Here is a 17,606-nt window from a genome sequence, read left to right as displayed (position 1 = left end):
CATGTTTGGCCTCTCTTTACTCATGTGTTTATCGGGATTTCTCCAGTAGTCTAAACAAAGCGACTGTGTACATGCACTTGTTGTTTCAGTTTGCAACGAAAAGTAAATATTTTATCATCAGCTGTTGTCTCCCTTTGAATGACGAAAATAATTGGGTTGCTGATTTAATTTATTTGTAGTTGTTTAGGCTGAAGTGAGCGATGCTTAATCGCTAAACTATCATGGTTTGGGGTTTATTCCTCGTGGTTCGGTCACCATTATCACTTAAACTTGCAATGGCTCCAGAACGCAACGTAGAAGCGGGCACCTCGAACAGACGAAAGTCGAATACAGTAAGTAAACTAGTCAGTAACAGCAATCGGCGACGACTGTGTAATTGTGTACGTGTATACAGGATACAGTTTGTTTCATTGTGCTATAATGGGTTGTAATATCTATAACAATCATAAATATAGGAACTTGATAGTTATCTGACACATTTCAACTTTAATCAACATCAAGCTTGCTAAATGTAGCGTACGTTAAGATAAAGGTTTGGGAACGATCTTATAAATGTTAAAACGGTTACCATGCCAGAGGCTTATTAGCTGCGAGGTAATGACATGTACTTGTCACTAGCTGTTCATCCTTAAAGATCATCAAATTTCTCCTGTGAGATTAACTTTCCTCTAGTTCATAATCCAAGATTTGTGCGACGTCGATGTCAAACCTTGTCTCTCTCAAACAGACTGAAACACTTACATAAATATGTAGTAAACACTTAAATAAGTTTCATTATTTGAGAAAGAAATATAAAGGACATGGGTAACGAGGATTAGTTTAAGAGAAGCGTTTGTTTTATAAGAATATATATTGTTTGGTAATGCAGTGAGGTAGCAGGGCATTTACAAATATTTTGGCGTCATAGCTGAAATGACTCAAACAAATTCACAGGCGTGAAGGAGTGGGGGTGAGGGTGAGGGTGAGGGGTGGGGTTGGTCGTCGTCATCAAATACATATGGAGCAAGTGAAACGAAAGTAATTGAATCAAATCTTTAGTGATACCTCAAATCGTCTTCCCCTAGTCTACAATAACACATTATAAACATTATTGACGGCTTGAATATTGAAACCTTGATCTCACGATGAAGCATAGAAGGTTATGAAAACAACTTCTTGTTTGTTGCATAGATCATAGATCGGTCTGCATGCTTCATCACAGACTCACCAACTTCAACAATGCCGATCTAAAAACTTGATCAATAGGTATATGAACAAAAGTCACTTTGTAATTTTGATAGAAAGAGCATGCCCGCTTCTATCTAAACCGCTGTGAAATGTAGACACAATTGCTGCGGGAACATAACACATCAAGTGAAAGCTCACTGGTAAGATATAGTCATTCCACTTGCAACAGTGTTGTGAGTGTCTCGATGGTATAATGGTATTTAAGTAACAAATGTGGCGATCTCGCTGGTTCTCTGTATGAACGTGTGTTTATGTAAATCAGTCGAATCATTATCGATCCATGTCAGATCATCTATACGCCTAAAGCTTACCACAGAGTAGTATGATTGGGCTTTGTCTATCCTGGCAGAAATTCTGATAGACATGGTTGAAGAAACAGATTATCACGAACGAGAGCACAGTAGACGCCCGTGGGGCTGCTTACTACTTCCTTAAATGTCTTAAAGCCTGAAATATATGTTTTCACTCAAGACGAAGAGTATTTCACATATAATTTCTCAGTCACTTTTACAGCCAATAATAGGCCAATAGGTTACCTTGCGTGTGGTACGTATGAGCATCGTCAGTATTCCCGGATGTGGCTGCGTGGTTTCATTGTAACACCAGGAACAGGTTCGATTCCCAAGTTAGACCAGGCGACTAAATGACTTGAATGAATATTTGGAAATATATGTAAACAAAATAAAAATTGGGAATGTATTCCAAACGTGTAATCTATTATAATACGGATGACGTATGGCACGTGCGTTAGGTTGGCCTGGGTTCAGTTTCCATAGGGGATAAGAAATGTGAAATTTGTGTTAGACGCCATGTGTTATTGCTCAAAGTCAGGTTAAAACCACTTGTTCTTGCTTCAGAAAACAGTTTAATCAGCAATTACTTTCACATGTTTCTCGTTAATTTAGCTATTTCTTAAAACAAAACAAAATCAAATAACCTGCGGCCAAAAATCACATTAATGGAATATATGATCTCTGAGCGACTTATCAACACACTGCGTTGACTTCAACAATTTCTTTCCACGTTGACTTCAACAATTTCTTTCCACCATCAAACATTTCTACTTCATGTGCCATACGATTAAATACATGTTTAACAGGGACGCCGGGAAAGGCCGATCGTTGTTTTACACCACCGTGAACCGGCTGTTTGTAAATATGACATCACCAGTGTTTTTACCCTCCCAGCGTTCCACTGCAAATACACAAGGCCTTTTCGCTGGTGCTTGAAGTATTGATTCTGTTGCTTCGCCATACTCCGTCTTCTGTATCATGTGTCACTTGATGAGAGGAATGATGAAAATGTTGTATTGTTGGTTAACATCAGCCAGGGAATCTAGTAGGAATCGTGAAAATTCAGCCGCAAACAGTGTTGAAGAAAATCGAAATCACGCGGAGTCAAAAAAAACCAGAAGGTTTGTTCCAACGTTCCCGTTACACGGATGTTTATAAGACTTTGTACGAGTTTGTTGTTGTTGTGAAAAAAATGAAGTAAAATAGTGGAAGAGGAGACTGACAAAAGGATATATTGGAAAGGTTCAGATGTTATTTTTTTTCAGTTCACACAAAAACATATTCCCGACGCTTGGCAAGAACATTATATTGGGAAATGGAAAGGATTGATATTTGTACTTAAACTTTTGACGTCAGCAAAGAATATATCTCGGGCACTGAGTAACATGTAGACATATTTTAACTCGCTCAGACACACACACACAGAGAGAGAGAGAGAGAGAGAGAGAGAGAGAGAGAGAGAGAGAGAGAGAGAGAGAGAGAGAGACGGGGGCAGAGGCAGACACAGACATACACAACGGGTGGTCAGGCTAGTAACTTTACCTCGGGCATAGACAGAACGAGAGAGACAGACAGACATACAGAGACACAGACAGACACAGACACAGACAACGGTAAGTCAGGCTAGTGTTACGGTTAAGAATTTACCGTGACAAACTATTTCAGAAATCCCCTTGTAAACCAGCAAAACAGAACAGAGACAGTTCGTTTACGTTCAAAATTCTGTTATTATGCAGTGAGAGCAAGGTAGACAAAGTCACAAGTCAATATAACAATGCAGATTTCAGGTACAATTCAAGAGAAACAAAATCTAAGTCAGTGGGTCGCACAATATGTATAGTAGCAAACGCACCAAAGTCTTGGCGTGAGAGAGAATCAACTATGGCAGAATGTCAGCGATCGGTGCGACAGCAGATAATGTAGGTCTGGCGTTGACGGGATTTCAAGCGTGGCAGAGATGTAAATGAGTGTGAGTGTCCCCCTCAACACGGCTACCAGCCTTTATACAGATATTTAGGCACTTCCCGAAAGTTCGGGCACAAACGAACATCGTCAACACTGTAGAATGGTCTCGAAACAGTATCCCGGAAGTGAACATCGAAAACTAGGAGCAGATAAATTCCGAAAACCAGAATCATAAAAGTGTTGACCAGCTGTTAAAACGAAATGTGACCCATCATATTTAATATTCAAAACACTAAACACTGTGACCCAATAATAATTATTACTTAATTAATAACAAAAATATACAGAAAATACACACTCGTAACACTAGTAACGTTACTGTATGGCAGAGTCAATGTTCCTGATGTCTATCACTGATTGTCTGGTCTCCAGATATAGCCGGGATATTGGTTAGAGCAGCAAAAACAATTAACAAACATACACACACTCTATCTCACCCACAGGCACAGACAAAGAAACACAAATTGAAGTTAAAATGGGCGTGCATATATATGTTACATTGAAATTCAATAAACATTCACGATTCATGAGACCCGTTATGATCCGGGGTAAATAGGTCTTTTATGCCATAAAATGGTTGCCATGCTTGTGACAGGTTTCTAACAGGATCGGTTGGTCAGGCTCGCGGACTTGGTTGACACATGTCATCGGTTCCAGTTGTACAGATCGATGCGCATGCTGTTGATCACTGGATTGTCTGGTCCAGATTCGATTATTTCCAGACCGCTGCCATACAGCTGGAATATTGCTGAGTGTGGCGTAAAACTAAACTCACCCATTCATGATTGTTTGATAGAAATTCGCAAGAGTATGTTTCTTATGGTGTGTATTGTATAATGGACTCCCCTAGAAGAGATTCATTAGTACCATGGGAAGAAGTCTGTTATTTGTAGCTGTCATAAGCATTAAAGCGATAAAACCATATCCATAGTGCAGAGTCATAGTGCGAATCACATTATGTTATGATCACCCGTTTAAAGTTCCCTAGGCCTCCAAGAACATCCTGGGCCATGGCTTACACATCTTGTTGTCCGCCAGCACGTGCAGTAGCGATAAAGTTTTGGCAGATTTGTGAGTTAAGGCGTCCTCTGGCTCTTACAGATTTTCAGCTCAAGCTTCTTCAAATATTGTGCTGACACGCACCTGGTTTACACCGTGGCAGACTCTGTATTCAGATGGAGATAGCTTCTTGTCTTCCCCACTAACAATAATTGTAGTACTTTCGGGTAATCTGGTTTCTAAAGCGTTCACAGACGGGATTAGATGCACTTGTTCAACGTACAATGGACATTTATAACAGCCCCTGCTCACGAAACAAAAGGGTTGACAAGGGTTGATTCTTAGTTGTCGATGATATAGAGATCCATAGTGATTGACTACAAAACGGAAAAATCAGCTGTGACCCTGTTTGACCAATGATTTAAGCGTTCATCCTGTGTGACCGATGGTTTAAGCGTTGATCCTGTGTGTCCGGTGGTTTAATCACTGATCCAATGTGACCACTTGTTTAAGCATTGACCCTATGTGACCGTTGGTTTAACCACTGATCATATGTGACCGGGGGTTTAAGCATTGATCTGGTGTAACGATGGTTTAAGCAATCAGTATGTAAGAGATGTAAGGGTTTACAATCCACTGCGACCAATCGTCCTTGAATGTTCAACCTTTGTGAAACCCTGAAAGCCTTTGTGTCTAGATCTGTTTAGGGAATTTCAAAGATCTCCGAATGTGTGGGCCTAGAGATGGAAATGGGTCCACCTGTGGTTCGTTGGTTACGGTGGATTGAAATGTTACCTAAAAACTACAGTTGACAGTGGGATGAAGCATATCCTCAGCCTTTGATCAGACAACATATTTGAGAAGTGTGTCCATCTTCTGTCGACGTCCAGACGCCATCGTGTAAAAAATATGGTTAGAAGCAGATATCCCCCCATATTTTATACTGTATTTGGATGAACGCATTCTCTCAGTTGATCCGTTTTCCTCAAAAGTTTAGATAGAGAAAAACTAAACATTTGCAAAGAACAAACGGAACCGAATCAAAGACACGATGTTTGTTCAAATAAAGATGTTATTTGTGGGTTTATGATATACATTACGAAAGCAATTTGTACTGACACAGCATTACCGCCTCAAACTGGGGGAATTCTATGGAAAAGCAAGGCAAGCCGATGTAACATAATACACCTTGGGTTTATACAACGACGAATACAATAAAGTATATATATTACATATGTCGATATTGGTTAGAGAGCTTTGATTTTGTTGTTTGTTTTGGGGGCGTTTTAAAGTTCATGTCATCAGCTTTGCACCTTGGGCACTTCTACGGTCATGAAAACAATACCAGTATAAATTTCATATTGGTACGAAAATGAATATATTTATGCATCACACATGAATACACACACACACACACACACACACACACACACACACACACACACAAACGCACGCACGCACACAAACACACGCCACTCTACAATATTGCTGGCGGGTTGCATATAGTAAACATATGCATAGACAATTTTATATGCAATTTTATGTCGATGTCAAGCCAGAGACTGATGACATGGGAGAGACATGTATTAAATCACACGTTTTGTTTTCGGAGTTCACGTTGTTGGGGTAGATAGTAGCTTTAAACAGATATGTTGCGTTATAGCAGGTTTTTAAAGTGCCATGATGTTTGGAGTCATTCTGTTTAGACGGGAAATACATGTAAATATCTTTAAAAGTAGGTCATTCAAACATTCATGTTATACAATTGTGTACACGTACTTGCTTGACAGGTAAAAACATGGCTGTTACTGTTTTTACATGTTGACATTTTTGTTTATTAAAAAAATGTATATGATAACCCATTAAAATATTTACATGCTTAAAGGTCTTTTAAATTTCTTGGTCATTTCAAACTAATTTTAATAATTTAGTGACTTTTGACATTAATAGTTTTCTATGAACCATCAAAGATAAATACAAATAATTGTATAGTTTATTTATCATATCCACCAGAAATATGTGTATTTCTGTTCCTGTCATTACAGTCTGGACAGACGGTGTTAGCCTCTAAGACATACACGACCCGGAAGACGGTCGCTCAAGGCATGCTGGACATTGCTCTGCTTCTTGCCAACGGTTCCCAGCTGAAGGCGTTGTTACAGACGCCGGACAGTCACCGCGACGTCCTGTACGTGCCACAGTTAGTGCTCATCGGGCTGTCGGTGACGTTGCAAATATGCGTGGGCGTCATCATCATCATCCTCGGCAATATGGAGGCGCGGACAGGTGAGGCACAGAAACGGACAACTGTGATGAACAATATCAGTGTGGCTATGATCCTCTTCATCACCGTCATCAACGTCTTCATCTCGGCGTTCGGGATAAAGGTGTCTGGGCATGAGTTGGTGTATACGAACGTGCCGTCAGCGACGACACAAGAGATGGACCTTGAGAGCATCTTTGGTCAGGTCACATCCGGGGCACAAATGATGGCCTAATGGACGGTTTGGTAACCAAACTAACTTGACTGACACAAAAGTTTTAGTTCGAAACTTGTTGAAAGATTTGATTATTTTCAAAGTGTCGTCTTTATTGAATTGTCATCTTGATTGATTTCTCAAGAGATTTCGTCACGATCATTTAATATCCCGGCCTTGTTTCTCGTCGTTTCATCGATGACACTACAAGATATACGAATATCCAGCGACCATTACGTCAGAAGGACCTGTTTGTGTCGTAGGGCTAGTGGTCTGTGCGGCTCTGCACAGATCTGTGTGAATGCCTTTTTCTATACATTAACTACCTTCATATCCGTCTGTTTTATTTGTGGAAAGAGCCAGGCGCGTTAGTGGAAATCAACATATTTTGAGATTCGAATTTCGCATATTTGGCTATAGTTAACCATAGATATAAATAAATACGCTTTGAACATATATATGTAGGGAGTTATTAAATTATTACTAAAATTATTCTAATTATTATTTGTATCCAAACTATCACACAAACTTTTAGTACCATGTTCACAGTAGGCTCGAACCTGTTACATTGCAAATTGACAGACAAATGCTTGAAAGTTGTACGGGTGGTGAGTAAAGCGTTTGCTCGTCGCGCTAGAGGCTCAAGTTCCAATCCCCACATGAGTGAAATGTGTGAATACCCTTTTCGGCAGTCCCGGGGGTTTACAGCTTTAAAGGACGTCAAACCTTACTCACTCACCCTTAACTTGTATATATAACTGAAACAAATATCTCTTACACTGGAATACGTTATGACTGTACATTATTGTAAACTACACGGTATTATTTAACTGTACAGTTACCCGTACATTATCCAGTGGGCAGCACAGACATAAAGATATGATCAGGACGAACCATTTCTTTAACTTACCGAATGGGTCCCCAGGGCGTATATTTGAAAACTGAATCCTACATTAAATTCGCCTGAATTCTGAAGATGAAGTGATTAGAAGTTGGATTTGTTATTGAGATTCGTTCCTGTATTTATATTGGTTCATTTCACTCTATCGCTATAGAATATATTATATGCGCATGTTTTTTCGATTAGAGTGCTTGAGTACGTATTACACAGTATGCAGGATCAATTCGATGGGCGCCCCCTTGTGCAATTGTTATATTTCAGAATCGCGTGATAGTGTAAATACCAGCTTCGTTCAGTTGCAGCTTTAAGTCTAATCGCTTGTGGTTGGAAAGGTATTGCAATAAGACAGATACAGCCGAAAGTAACAGTACACATACAATGTGCAAGAATATCAGCTGTTATTTCTGGCATTACTCGTTGTCCCATGTCCAGACGTCCAGGATGTTACAGGTCAAATGTACCAGTAAAGTGACAAACATAAATTGTTTCCTGAAATGTTTCCATTCAGTTTTCTTTTTTGAAGAGCAACCCTTTTGGACCAGAGGCTCAGCTAGGTAGAAACTCAGATTGTTTCATGAAATATTTCCATTCAATTTAATTGATGTATATGCGCATTACTAACCAGTCTTAAAACACAACACCAATACTATTATTGAAATGACATTCTTGTTAAACGAATAGTAAAATTCTCCAAATTTTCCAGTGCAAGAAGCGAATTATATGCTGTGAAGACCCAGAAACAGACCCAGGCTTTGGCCTAGGTCTAACCTTATCCCAGACCCAAACCCGCGCACTCAAACCTCCATTATGTGCCATACTTTAAGCAGCAGTGATTGTCATCTGTCAAAACAGTGTTTGTAAATAAACTGCTTCTTTCTCTGTAAATACGTCCGTGTGTTCAATTAACAACCTCATCCACATGCACATCAAACATAACAATATCATGTCGGTGTAGATCGACATCAGAGGGGTGTAGACATCAATACTAGGTAACTGGCAACGTTCACGAAATTGCCATTAACAGATAAACATCCATAATTGACAGAGGAACTGAAAACACAAAAAGGAGTAAGAAGAAATGATTTATTATCCTTCGGTGTCAACCTCTTAACCTCTTTCCATGGCAAATATTTTCAGCGATGGCGGTGAACATGCAGCGTATTGGTGAACCTGCAGGCCTTTCGGGGCGTGGGGGAAACCCCGCAACGCAACACAACGCAATGCAACGCAACGGAAGAAAGTTTCTTGGACACAACATGCATAACTAAACTACCTCTATAAAGAACCAGAATATGAGTTCACTCCAGTCAAAAGTAGTGAAATGCGTCTATCACAATTGTAATACCGTCACTACGATTTAAAACTTTGAATTAAAAAATACACCCATGTTTATTCACTAATTAACTAAAAATAGAATCTTGAGTCAAACTGTAACTAATCGGTGGTATGTACAAATCATAACATTAATACATTTCAACATAAACAGGTATGAGAGTCACGAGGTTAATCTCGGCGTGGTGTTTCTTCACTAAAATTACGGCTGTGTTCACATATCCCCATTTGGTTATTGATCTCCAGACTGAGTCCTGCTGGGCTAATATTTGTCATTTCAAGTTCAACACACATGGTAACAGAGACGGCTGGTTTGTGTAACAGTCTAGCTTAAAACTCAAAAACACAACATCCTTGTGCCAGGGCACCATGAGCTCTTCATAAACCTATTATATACACATAATGGTGGGAGACTAGAAGCCAACATTGATCACAGGAAAACAGTAACGGTCATCAACACTGACAGTAATGTGATTACGTAGTGATGTCATGATGTCATGATGTCATGCACTTATGTCATTCCCTAACACATCACCCTTACACATCTTGGATGACATTGTAATCTTACCCTTGTTGGAACCCTGCTTTTAACACTTACTGACACCACATAACATTAAACATTAGAAACATTACACTTTCTATGCCATTAAACAAAAGTAGGGGACATTCCATTTTGTGAGCATACCATTAGCCAATGCATATGAAAAACCCAATATATGTGTCCAAACAGATGAAACATATCTAAAGGAATGAAACTAAGTGTCACATTTCCCTCCAATTCTCTTCATCATCTGTTTCCTCCTTGGCTTCATCATTTGCATTTTATCAATCTTGTCAATCCAATATCCCCTACATATATGAATGGTATATATTATTTTTGGGAGGATTATCAACAATAACTGAGGCATTGATCTTCAACAGACATGATGTATAACTGTATAATCAATGATAAGAGTATTATACATTGTGCATTCTAGATAATTCTTGAGTGGAGGATGAAAATTGATTGAAGCTTTTCACAGTTGATAACTATATCATAATCACAAAATGTTTTATCGAAATACGAGCATATGAAGTTATATGTCACCTCCAATTTCCCATAATGCAGATGCATAGACGCTGTAACTGTAATTGCCTTTGAACCCTTGATTGTAATGAATAAACAAACAACATTTATGATTTGTATTGGGCTTGTAACAATTTAGACTCATTCAGTTGTTATACCATACAAAGCTTTAATATAGCTTTCAAAACATTCTATGACAGACTTGTGAAATAAATTTCCGATTTTGCTACATCACTGGCCAATTTCACAAACTGGAAACATTTCGACATGGATTCTTGTACCCTTGACATTCCGTCTTGACAGCAGCAAAAGAATCTGTATCAAAACATCACACTCTGGTATAAATGAAGTTGTTATCCATAACGCTCATCACTTTGAATTTCCCAGCTTCTATACTGCCACTCAAAGAGGCAATGTACAATACTATGCCTGATGCAATTCCCTGACTTGACATGTACCAGATGTGCCTGTATCTGTTCCAGAGAACAACTGCCTTGCCTTTTCATATCTTTGTTACCGGGGACACCTTGTGCTTTGGAGCCAGTTAATATTCTCTCAGTAACTGTATACAATGTTTGATCCTGATCCTGTGTAAGACTCACTACATGGACATCGCTGAACACATCGTCATTGGACGTTATTACATCGTAAACACCAAATAAACATGGAGTAAATAGTGTGGCCTGGACAGTGCCAAAGTCATCAAAGAGGTACCTTATAAACATGATAACAACATTCAGCTCTGATATCCTCTTTGAGCTTATTCCGATGTTTTCATTTTATCATTTTTTCATTTAACAATGTCACACAATTTTCCAAACTATTTGACAATGGAATGTACATAAGTAAAGAGGTAAACCTTCGAATAATGTGACCTTATTACATTGAAACACTTCGCAACACATCACAGGGAATGTTCTAGGACTACCCACAGAATAGTATTCTGTGTTAACATGTAAAATGGATGGACAATGAATAAACCTAAGCACCACTGTCAATACCTAAACAAATGAAATCATTTTTGATATTTTGATATTTACTTGATATTATTTGTGACCTTTGGGGGAATGAAAACATTTACCAGTTTTGATACTATTCTTGTATAGTTTGTCTTCACAATCAAGGAATGTTACATCACAGATATGTGCATACTCAATATCGTTTGTGACCATATTGATGTATATTGTCTTCTGATTGTAAAAAAGTAAACATATACATAAAAACATATAATCCAAAACAAACAAAACTGTTACATAGTATGGATATGTATATATTATACAATAACAAAGCAACGATAACAACTTATGTACAAAAAGTCACCTCTATCAAGAAAAGTAGAATACACCAGTATGCAGTCATCCTACTGACTGAGAGTGATACCCACATCGTAACATTAAGAACATTATATACCTGTGGTTACAAAATGAATTTAATTTGAATTTAACTACATTATTAATTTTTTTCATTGTTCTTAATCATTTGACTGAGATCAACCATTGTCAATACTTAAAGGTCTGTAGACACTCGGAATATTATGGAATATATTGTTTAATACTTAGAATAACTGATGATTGTGATGGGGTATGATATGTTGAAAGCATGCTCTAGTTTCCTCTGTGTTAAATCACCTGTAACCATTATGGCAGATTGTTAACACTAGTAACATTACAGGTAGTGTCAAGTCAGTCAGGACACCCGAGTTTCAATATTTCATTTGACATATTCCATTTAAAAGGTACATTTGTACTTAAATTAGTATGATGACCTGAAGTTTTGACTTTTTGCCAGAATTAATGTTCGGATGTAAATGACTGGTCAGGATTATATGCAATAATAGAATGGTTGCCTTATGATAGTGAGTTAATCTGGGGAAACAGATCACACGTCTGATAACGCTGGTTTAATGTAACACTATATGCAATAATAGAGTGGTTGCCTTATGATAGTGAGTTAATCTGGGGAAATAGATCACACTTCAGATAACGCTGGTTTAATGTAACACTATATGCAATAATAGAATGGTTGCATCATGATAGTGAGTTAATCTGGGGAGACAGATCACACTTCAGATAACGCTGGTTTAATGTAACACTATATGCAATAATAGAATGGTTGCATCATGATAGTGAGTTAATCTGGGGAAACAGATCACACTTCAGATAACGCTGGTTCAATGTAACACTACATGCACTCTACAACAACAACTAATGCTGTGAATAAGTAGCACAACAGCATTCCGGGAACACCTTGCACCATGGAAACACTCAATTGGAATGCTTTGCAAACTCTATGAGAAGACTGGAAACATCACATAACTCTAGCTAAGGAACACTTTTAAAGCAGGAAGTATTTAACACAATATGAAAGCAATCACTACTCAGTACTAATACATACTGTATCAACACATTTCATACAAAAATAACACATGCTGTTAAAACAGAGCAAAACACTCATCAACTTTGTCAGTCGTTGACACCATCTTTCCTTATTTACACAAAGTTGAAATGAAAATTGGTCAAATGTTTGCATAACTTGTCAACTGGACAGCTAAAAATGAAACATCTAGAGGCTCAAATATTACAAGGGTGTTCAGCTTATTAAGTAGTCTAACCTCTATTAAGACATCGACAATGACATGCAACGGTGAAACCTTCATTATCAGATTTTGACATTATTTGCAAATAAACTGTAACAAAATTATACAGAAACATATTTAAGTAGTTTGTGATATTATGTCATTATTTATGGAGTACCTTCACAAATTTTGTTTAGGATCAGGTGATGTTTGACGCTTATGGATGGACAAGCGATACTGGGAGTCGTGGAGGATTCTGTGGCTACTGACCTTGACCTTTACACAGATGAAGGATGAAGATGAACCTTGCAGTGACCTCCTAACATGTAACACTGTTTACATACATTGCTTAATATTTATTATCTAACACATTGTTGCAATTCATTTTTGTTTTATGACAAACTTATTTCAAACAATTTTAAAACATGTATGCAACAACTCTGAAACATGATTCTGTAACAAATATCTGCATTAATGCACCAATTTTCAATTTTTATCATAAAGATATTAAGAAAATTAAAGAAAAGGTGAAGAAACTTTTTTAAATGTGAAACCAAAATGTTCACATCATTGCTGGAAGCAAATTCTTTTCATGTTTAAGAATGTTGCTAAATGATACAATAAATAATTATGAATATCCTCAAGTAAACACTTCCTCTGATAAGTAGTGAGGGTTTCCAAAGTTTTCTTGCACAAAATGTTCGAAAAAATTTATTGCAAGAGTCCACAAAAATAAGAAACGAATATTAATTACTACTTAATTACACATTTATTATTGAAATGACAACACTTACGCTGTGTGTTAATAACACCAATGGTTCTTACTCTCAGCATCTAATGTTACAACTAGTGCTGTCTACAACTACATTAGGAGATAAGAAATCATTATGAAAATTGATTATGAAAAGATGACATATGAAATAAAATGCACATGACCACATAAATATTTACAAAATATCTCGAATCAGAATATACAACATGTGAATGCAGACAACTGAAGTATCTATTTTGCATATATCTAATCCTAGTCAACTTCTATATAAGTTCTATGAGCAAAGATTAGCATGTTTATATACACTGCAGGGTTCAATTCAAGATACAAGGAAACAAACTGCTTTTTGATTAAATATAAGATTCATAAAAACTAATTAGATTTCATACATATTTGTCTTTTATTAACTCTGAATCTTTCCACGTGTCTTTTACAGTAAAGCCTTTTTCTGTGGGGCGTTGCAAGAGTTAACTCCCCTGTACTACTGCTGACTCAACATGTTTTAAGGTGGGATCTCTGAGCAATTGATTAGTACGGTTCATATGCCACAAATGTAATCATGTAATTGTATATCACTAAACCATGCCAGTTAGGAAACTAAAATCCTAATTGTTTATTGTTAATGGACGTAGTAGTTATGTTCTTTGAAGAAAACATATTTTACCTCACAAAACTGACCAGTATTTATAAATCATTATAAGCAAATTTGAATCAGCAGTTGAGAATTCAAGAATATTGGTGTTCACAAAATGATCAGTTTTACTACTGCCTTATCAAAGTAACTGTTTCAACAATATAAGGTCTGCCTAAAGACTTGTTTTATTGACAATTCTTAAAAGTTGATGGATAATGTAGATTATATTAATTTCTCTATTACACTATAACAGAAGACTTTCCAGATCAATCCTACAGGTACCTCAAACCAGTAAATGGGATTACATTATATAACTGATGGAAGGAAAAGATAATTCATTTTTTCAAAATGATACTTTCTCAAATGATCTATACAATGATAATAATATATCATGTTAAGTTTATGGACCTCAAGAAAAGAAAGCTTTCACAAAGATGGCATAGTAATATCACAAGATATATGTACCTTCATTTGCAAATGCTAACATGAGATTTCCATCTGTGTCTCAGGAATACTAGGGGTGGATTTTAGTTGTAACTGATACTCACTACAGCATCATGTGTAACACATACTGCACCTACACACGTGGAGCTGGTGTACGCCTACGCCATACGTTCATCTACTTCACCATTGCCTTCACACTTAAACTTTACAGTGAAGACATAACAATTCTAGTTCAAATAAACGTCAATTGAAGCACCTTGATCAAGAATGTATTCCTCTAAGAGACACATCCACAATTATCATACTGACATCCATACACATTGAAGAGATGTTGTCTGAAGTGAAGTTCTGTAAATACATTTGAGCTAACTTGAGCCTTGAGGAATAAACAAAATTAATAATCCTGTTTAGATGGTATCACATGACCTGCCATGGTTTCTGATCAGCTATGTGCACTACATTTTATAAGTTCTTTCATTAGGTTCACAACAATTTTCTGCCAGGAATGCAGCAATATTTTGATATCACTGCATCACATTTGACGCATTTTCACGATAATATCACAAGCTTTCACAATAAAACCATGTCTGACCATTGCAAGACATCGCTACAACATTCCGCACTACTTGGAAAGAACTTACATGATGTAGCTCACCTGGAACTAATTACATGCAAAAGGAAAATTTCCTTCAAAGATGCGATTTAGAATTTGAATTTTGTAACAAATAAGCTGTAACAGGTTACAGTATAGAAACAGCAAGATGGGGAGAAACCCAGTAAAATTGTGTGACTATGCTAATCCATATGGAATGTTGACATATTGATCAGTTCTACAAGGGCTGAGACAGCCCCCACGTAAAGATTACATCTTGCAACAACTTCAAAACTGTAGAGATTCTATACTACATGATCAGTTTGTATCTGAAGGGAGCCTTAAAGTTCACCTTTCAAATAACCATTTTCATCTCATCCTTTGTATTCACCTACATATGCAAGAACTGTTTGTTTGCATTATAATAAAGTTACCACAAAGGTTCCAGATGAAATGAAAACATTTGAAAAAATACAACTTTGAGGATATCCATGGACTATATGACTACATCAGTAATACATGCTAGTCTAACACAACTGTTACACTGAAGATCAGATAATCTGCAGGCTCTGATGCAGCGGTATTGCAGCACAGTGACAGTTCCAGTGCAGTGCTCCAACAGAGCTGTTCCTGTGCACTGCAGCACAGGCTGAACACTTGTGAATCAGCACTTTTGAATGGCTGTTGTGCCAATGACTGTTGTCCCGGTGCAGGTCTGTTAAAGGACTGTGACATAGTCCCATTGCAGGTCCTTTCAAGGAATGTTGTTGTCCCAGTGAATGTCTGTTCAGGTCTGTTATAGGACTGTTGTTTTCCCAGTGCAGGTCTGTTGAGGTCTGTTGAAGGACTGTTGAAGTCCCTTTGCAGATCTGTTGAAGGATTATGTTGTATGCCTGTTGCAGTTCTGTCAAAAGACTATTGCAGGACCATTGTAGCTCTGTTGCAGCACCATTGCAGGACTGTTGCAGTGTAAATGTGACAGTTTGTCTAGGGCTTTTCTTCATGTATGCCTGGTGGACTAACGACATACTGCTGTGTAAGACTAGTTCCTCTTCTTACATATCACCGAAGATTCCTGTCAACAAAGAAACAGAGGAAATGCATAAGTGTAATAAAATATGATAGCCCCTGTGTTTAATAGCTGCAGAATGTTTTGGGAGTTTTAGGGTTGAGGCTACGTGGGTTTTTGTTTGTTGTTGTGACTGAACCCAAACTAGAATCCAGTGATTAATATTGTGAGCAATGATCGACATCTGATGACCCATCCATTACATGCCACTTATGCTACAATACTGAGGTACCAGAAGTCATTTGAAAAGACCCATGAATGGGTCACCAAAACCATACGGGGTAAGAAAGGGAAATGAAAGACATTGATTTTGAATGAGCCCATCCCTTGCGATTGTTTCCCCTTCTCAGACAAGGGCCCTTTTCACAGCACATGCTGTTTCTGTGAGGATCCTGGTACTGTGGCCAACTTTTAGTAATGTTTCTGACCTATTTTCCAGTCACCATGGTTTAGTGTCTGCCTTTTTATTAGTGAGTGAGTACAGTTTTATGCCGCACTCAGCAATATTCCAGTCATATGGCGTTGGTCTGTAAATAATCAAGTGGGACCAAGTGAGGGAGTGAGTTTAGTTTTACGCCACACTCAGCAATATTCCAGCTATACGGTGGTGGTCTGTAAATAATAGAGTTTGGACCAGACAATCCAGTGATCAACAACATGAGCATGGATCGGAACTGATGACATGTCAACCAAGTCAGCGAGCCAGACCACTCGATCCTATTATTTGCCTCTTATGACTTGCATAGTTGCCTTTTATGGCAAGCATGGGATGCTGAAGGTCTATTCTACCCTGGACCTTCATGGGTCTCAAGTTGGACCAAACATATTAATCCAGTGATCAACACCATGAGCATCGGTCAGGTATATGATGACATGTGTCAACCAAGACAGTGAACCTGACCACTCGATCCTGTTAGTCGCCTCTTACTGTCTTTTTATTAACGCTTCTTCCAAAATACGAGTTTCCTAACTTTGGATCATGTAGCAACCCCAGGACAGTAGTGTTTGAAATAAATGCTGGACCAGCACTGGTTGCTAATTTATCAGGCTGGCAGTTCCACATATTTGCAGGCCCTTGTGGCCTTCAGTAAATTATTTTTTCTTAACTGTAATCTTTTCCATGTTTTATTCCTTTATTAACATTCAGAAATCAACCATGATCCATCATGTTACGATAACAGTTTAGCTTCCTGATATCTAAGCTATTTGCACAATGAATGTCAACAATGGCTTCAACAAATAAATAAACTTGTAAATTCT

General features: G+C 37.7%; 2 protein-coding genes across 5 annotated transcripts in view; one reads left to right on the top strand and one right to left on the bottom strand.

The window, feature by feature from the left end:
• The first annotated feature begins 275 nt into the window (after positions 1-275).
• On the top strand, positions 276-6,982 carry LOC137296461 (ninjurin-2-like). Its single transcript, XM_067828250.1, has 2 exons — positions 276-332; positions 6,530-6,982. The coding sequence occupies exons 1-2, from the start codon at positions 276-278 to the stop codon at positions 6,980-6,982; spliced, it is 510 nt and encodes a 169-aa protein (XP_067684351.1).
• A 1,949-nt stretch (positions 6,983-8,931) lies between these two features.
• LOC137296197 (synapsin-like) overlaps positions 8,932-17,606 on the bottom strand; it is a 119,413-nt gene continuing 110,738 nt past the window's right edge. For all 4 annotated transcript variants that reach the window (XM_067827928.1, XM_067827927.1, XM_067827931.1 and 1 more), the window contains exon 15: positions 8,932-16,352. In XM_067827928.1, coding sequence (XP_067684029.1) covers positions 16,333-16,352 — 20 coding nt within the window. In that variant the 3' untranslated portion in view covers positions 8,932-16,332. The remainder of the gene's footprint in view (positions 16,353-17,606) is intronic.

This window comes from Haliotis asinina, chromosome 9, assembly GCF_037392515.1.
Source record: "Haliotis asinina isolate JCU_RB_2024 chromosome 9, JCU_Hal_asi_v2, whole genome shotgun sequence".
Classification (NCBI taxonomy): Eukaryota; Metazoa; Mollusca; class Gastropoda; order Lepetellida; family Haliotidae; genus Haliotis; species Haliotis asinina.
The sequence above is the reverse complement of the archived record's forward strand: the minus strand, read 5'-3'. Positions and strand labels throughout refer to the sequence as shown.

Bases quoted from the DNA above. Each gene is read 5' to 3' on its own strand.
- LOC137296461 (XM_067828250.1), top strand. From the start codon at position 276: ATGGCTCCAGAACGCAACGTAGAAGCGGGCACCTCGAACAGACGAAAG. The intron at 333-6,529 runs GTAAGTAAACTA...CTGTCATTACAG, and splicing joins ACAGACGAAAGTCGAATACA to TCTGGACAGACGGTGTTAGC.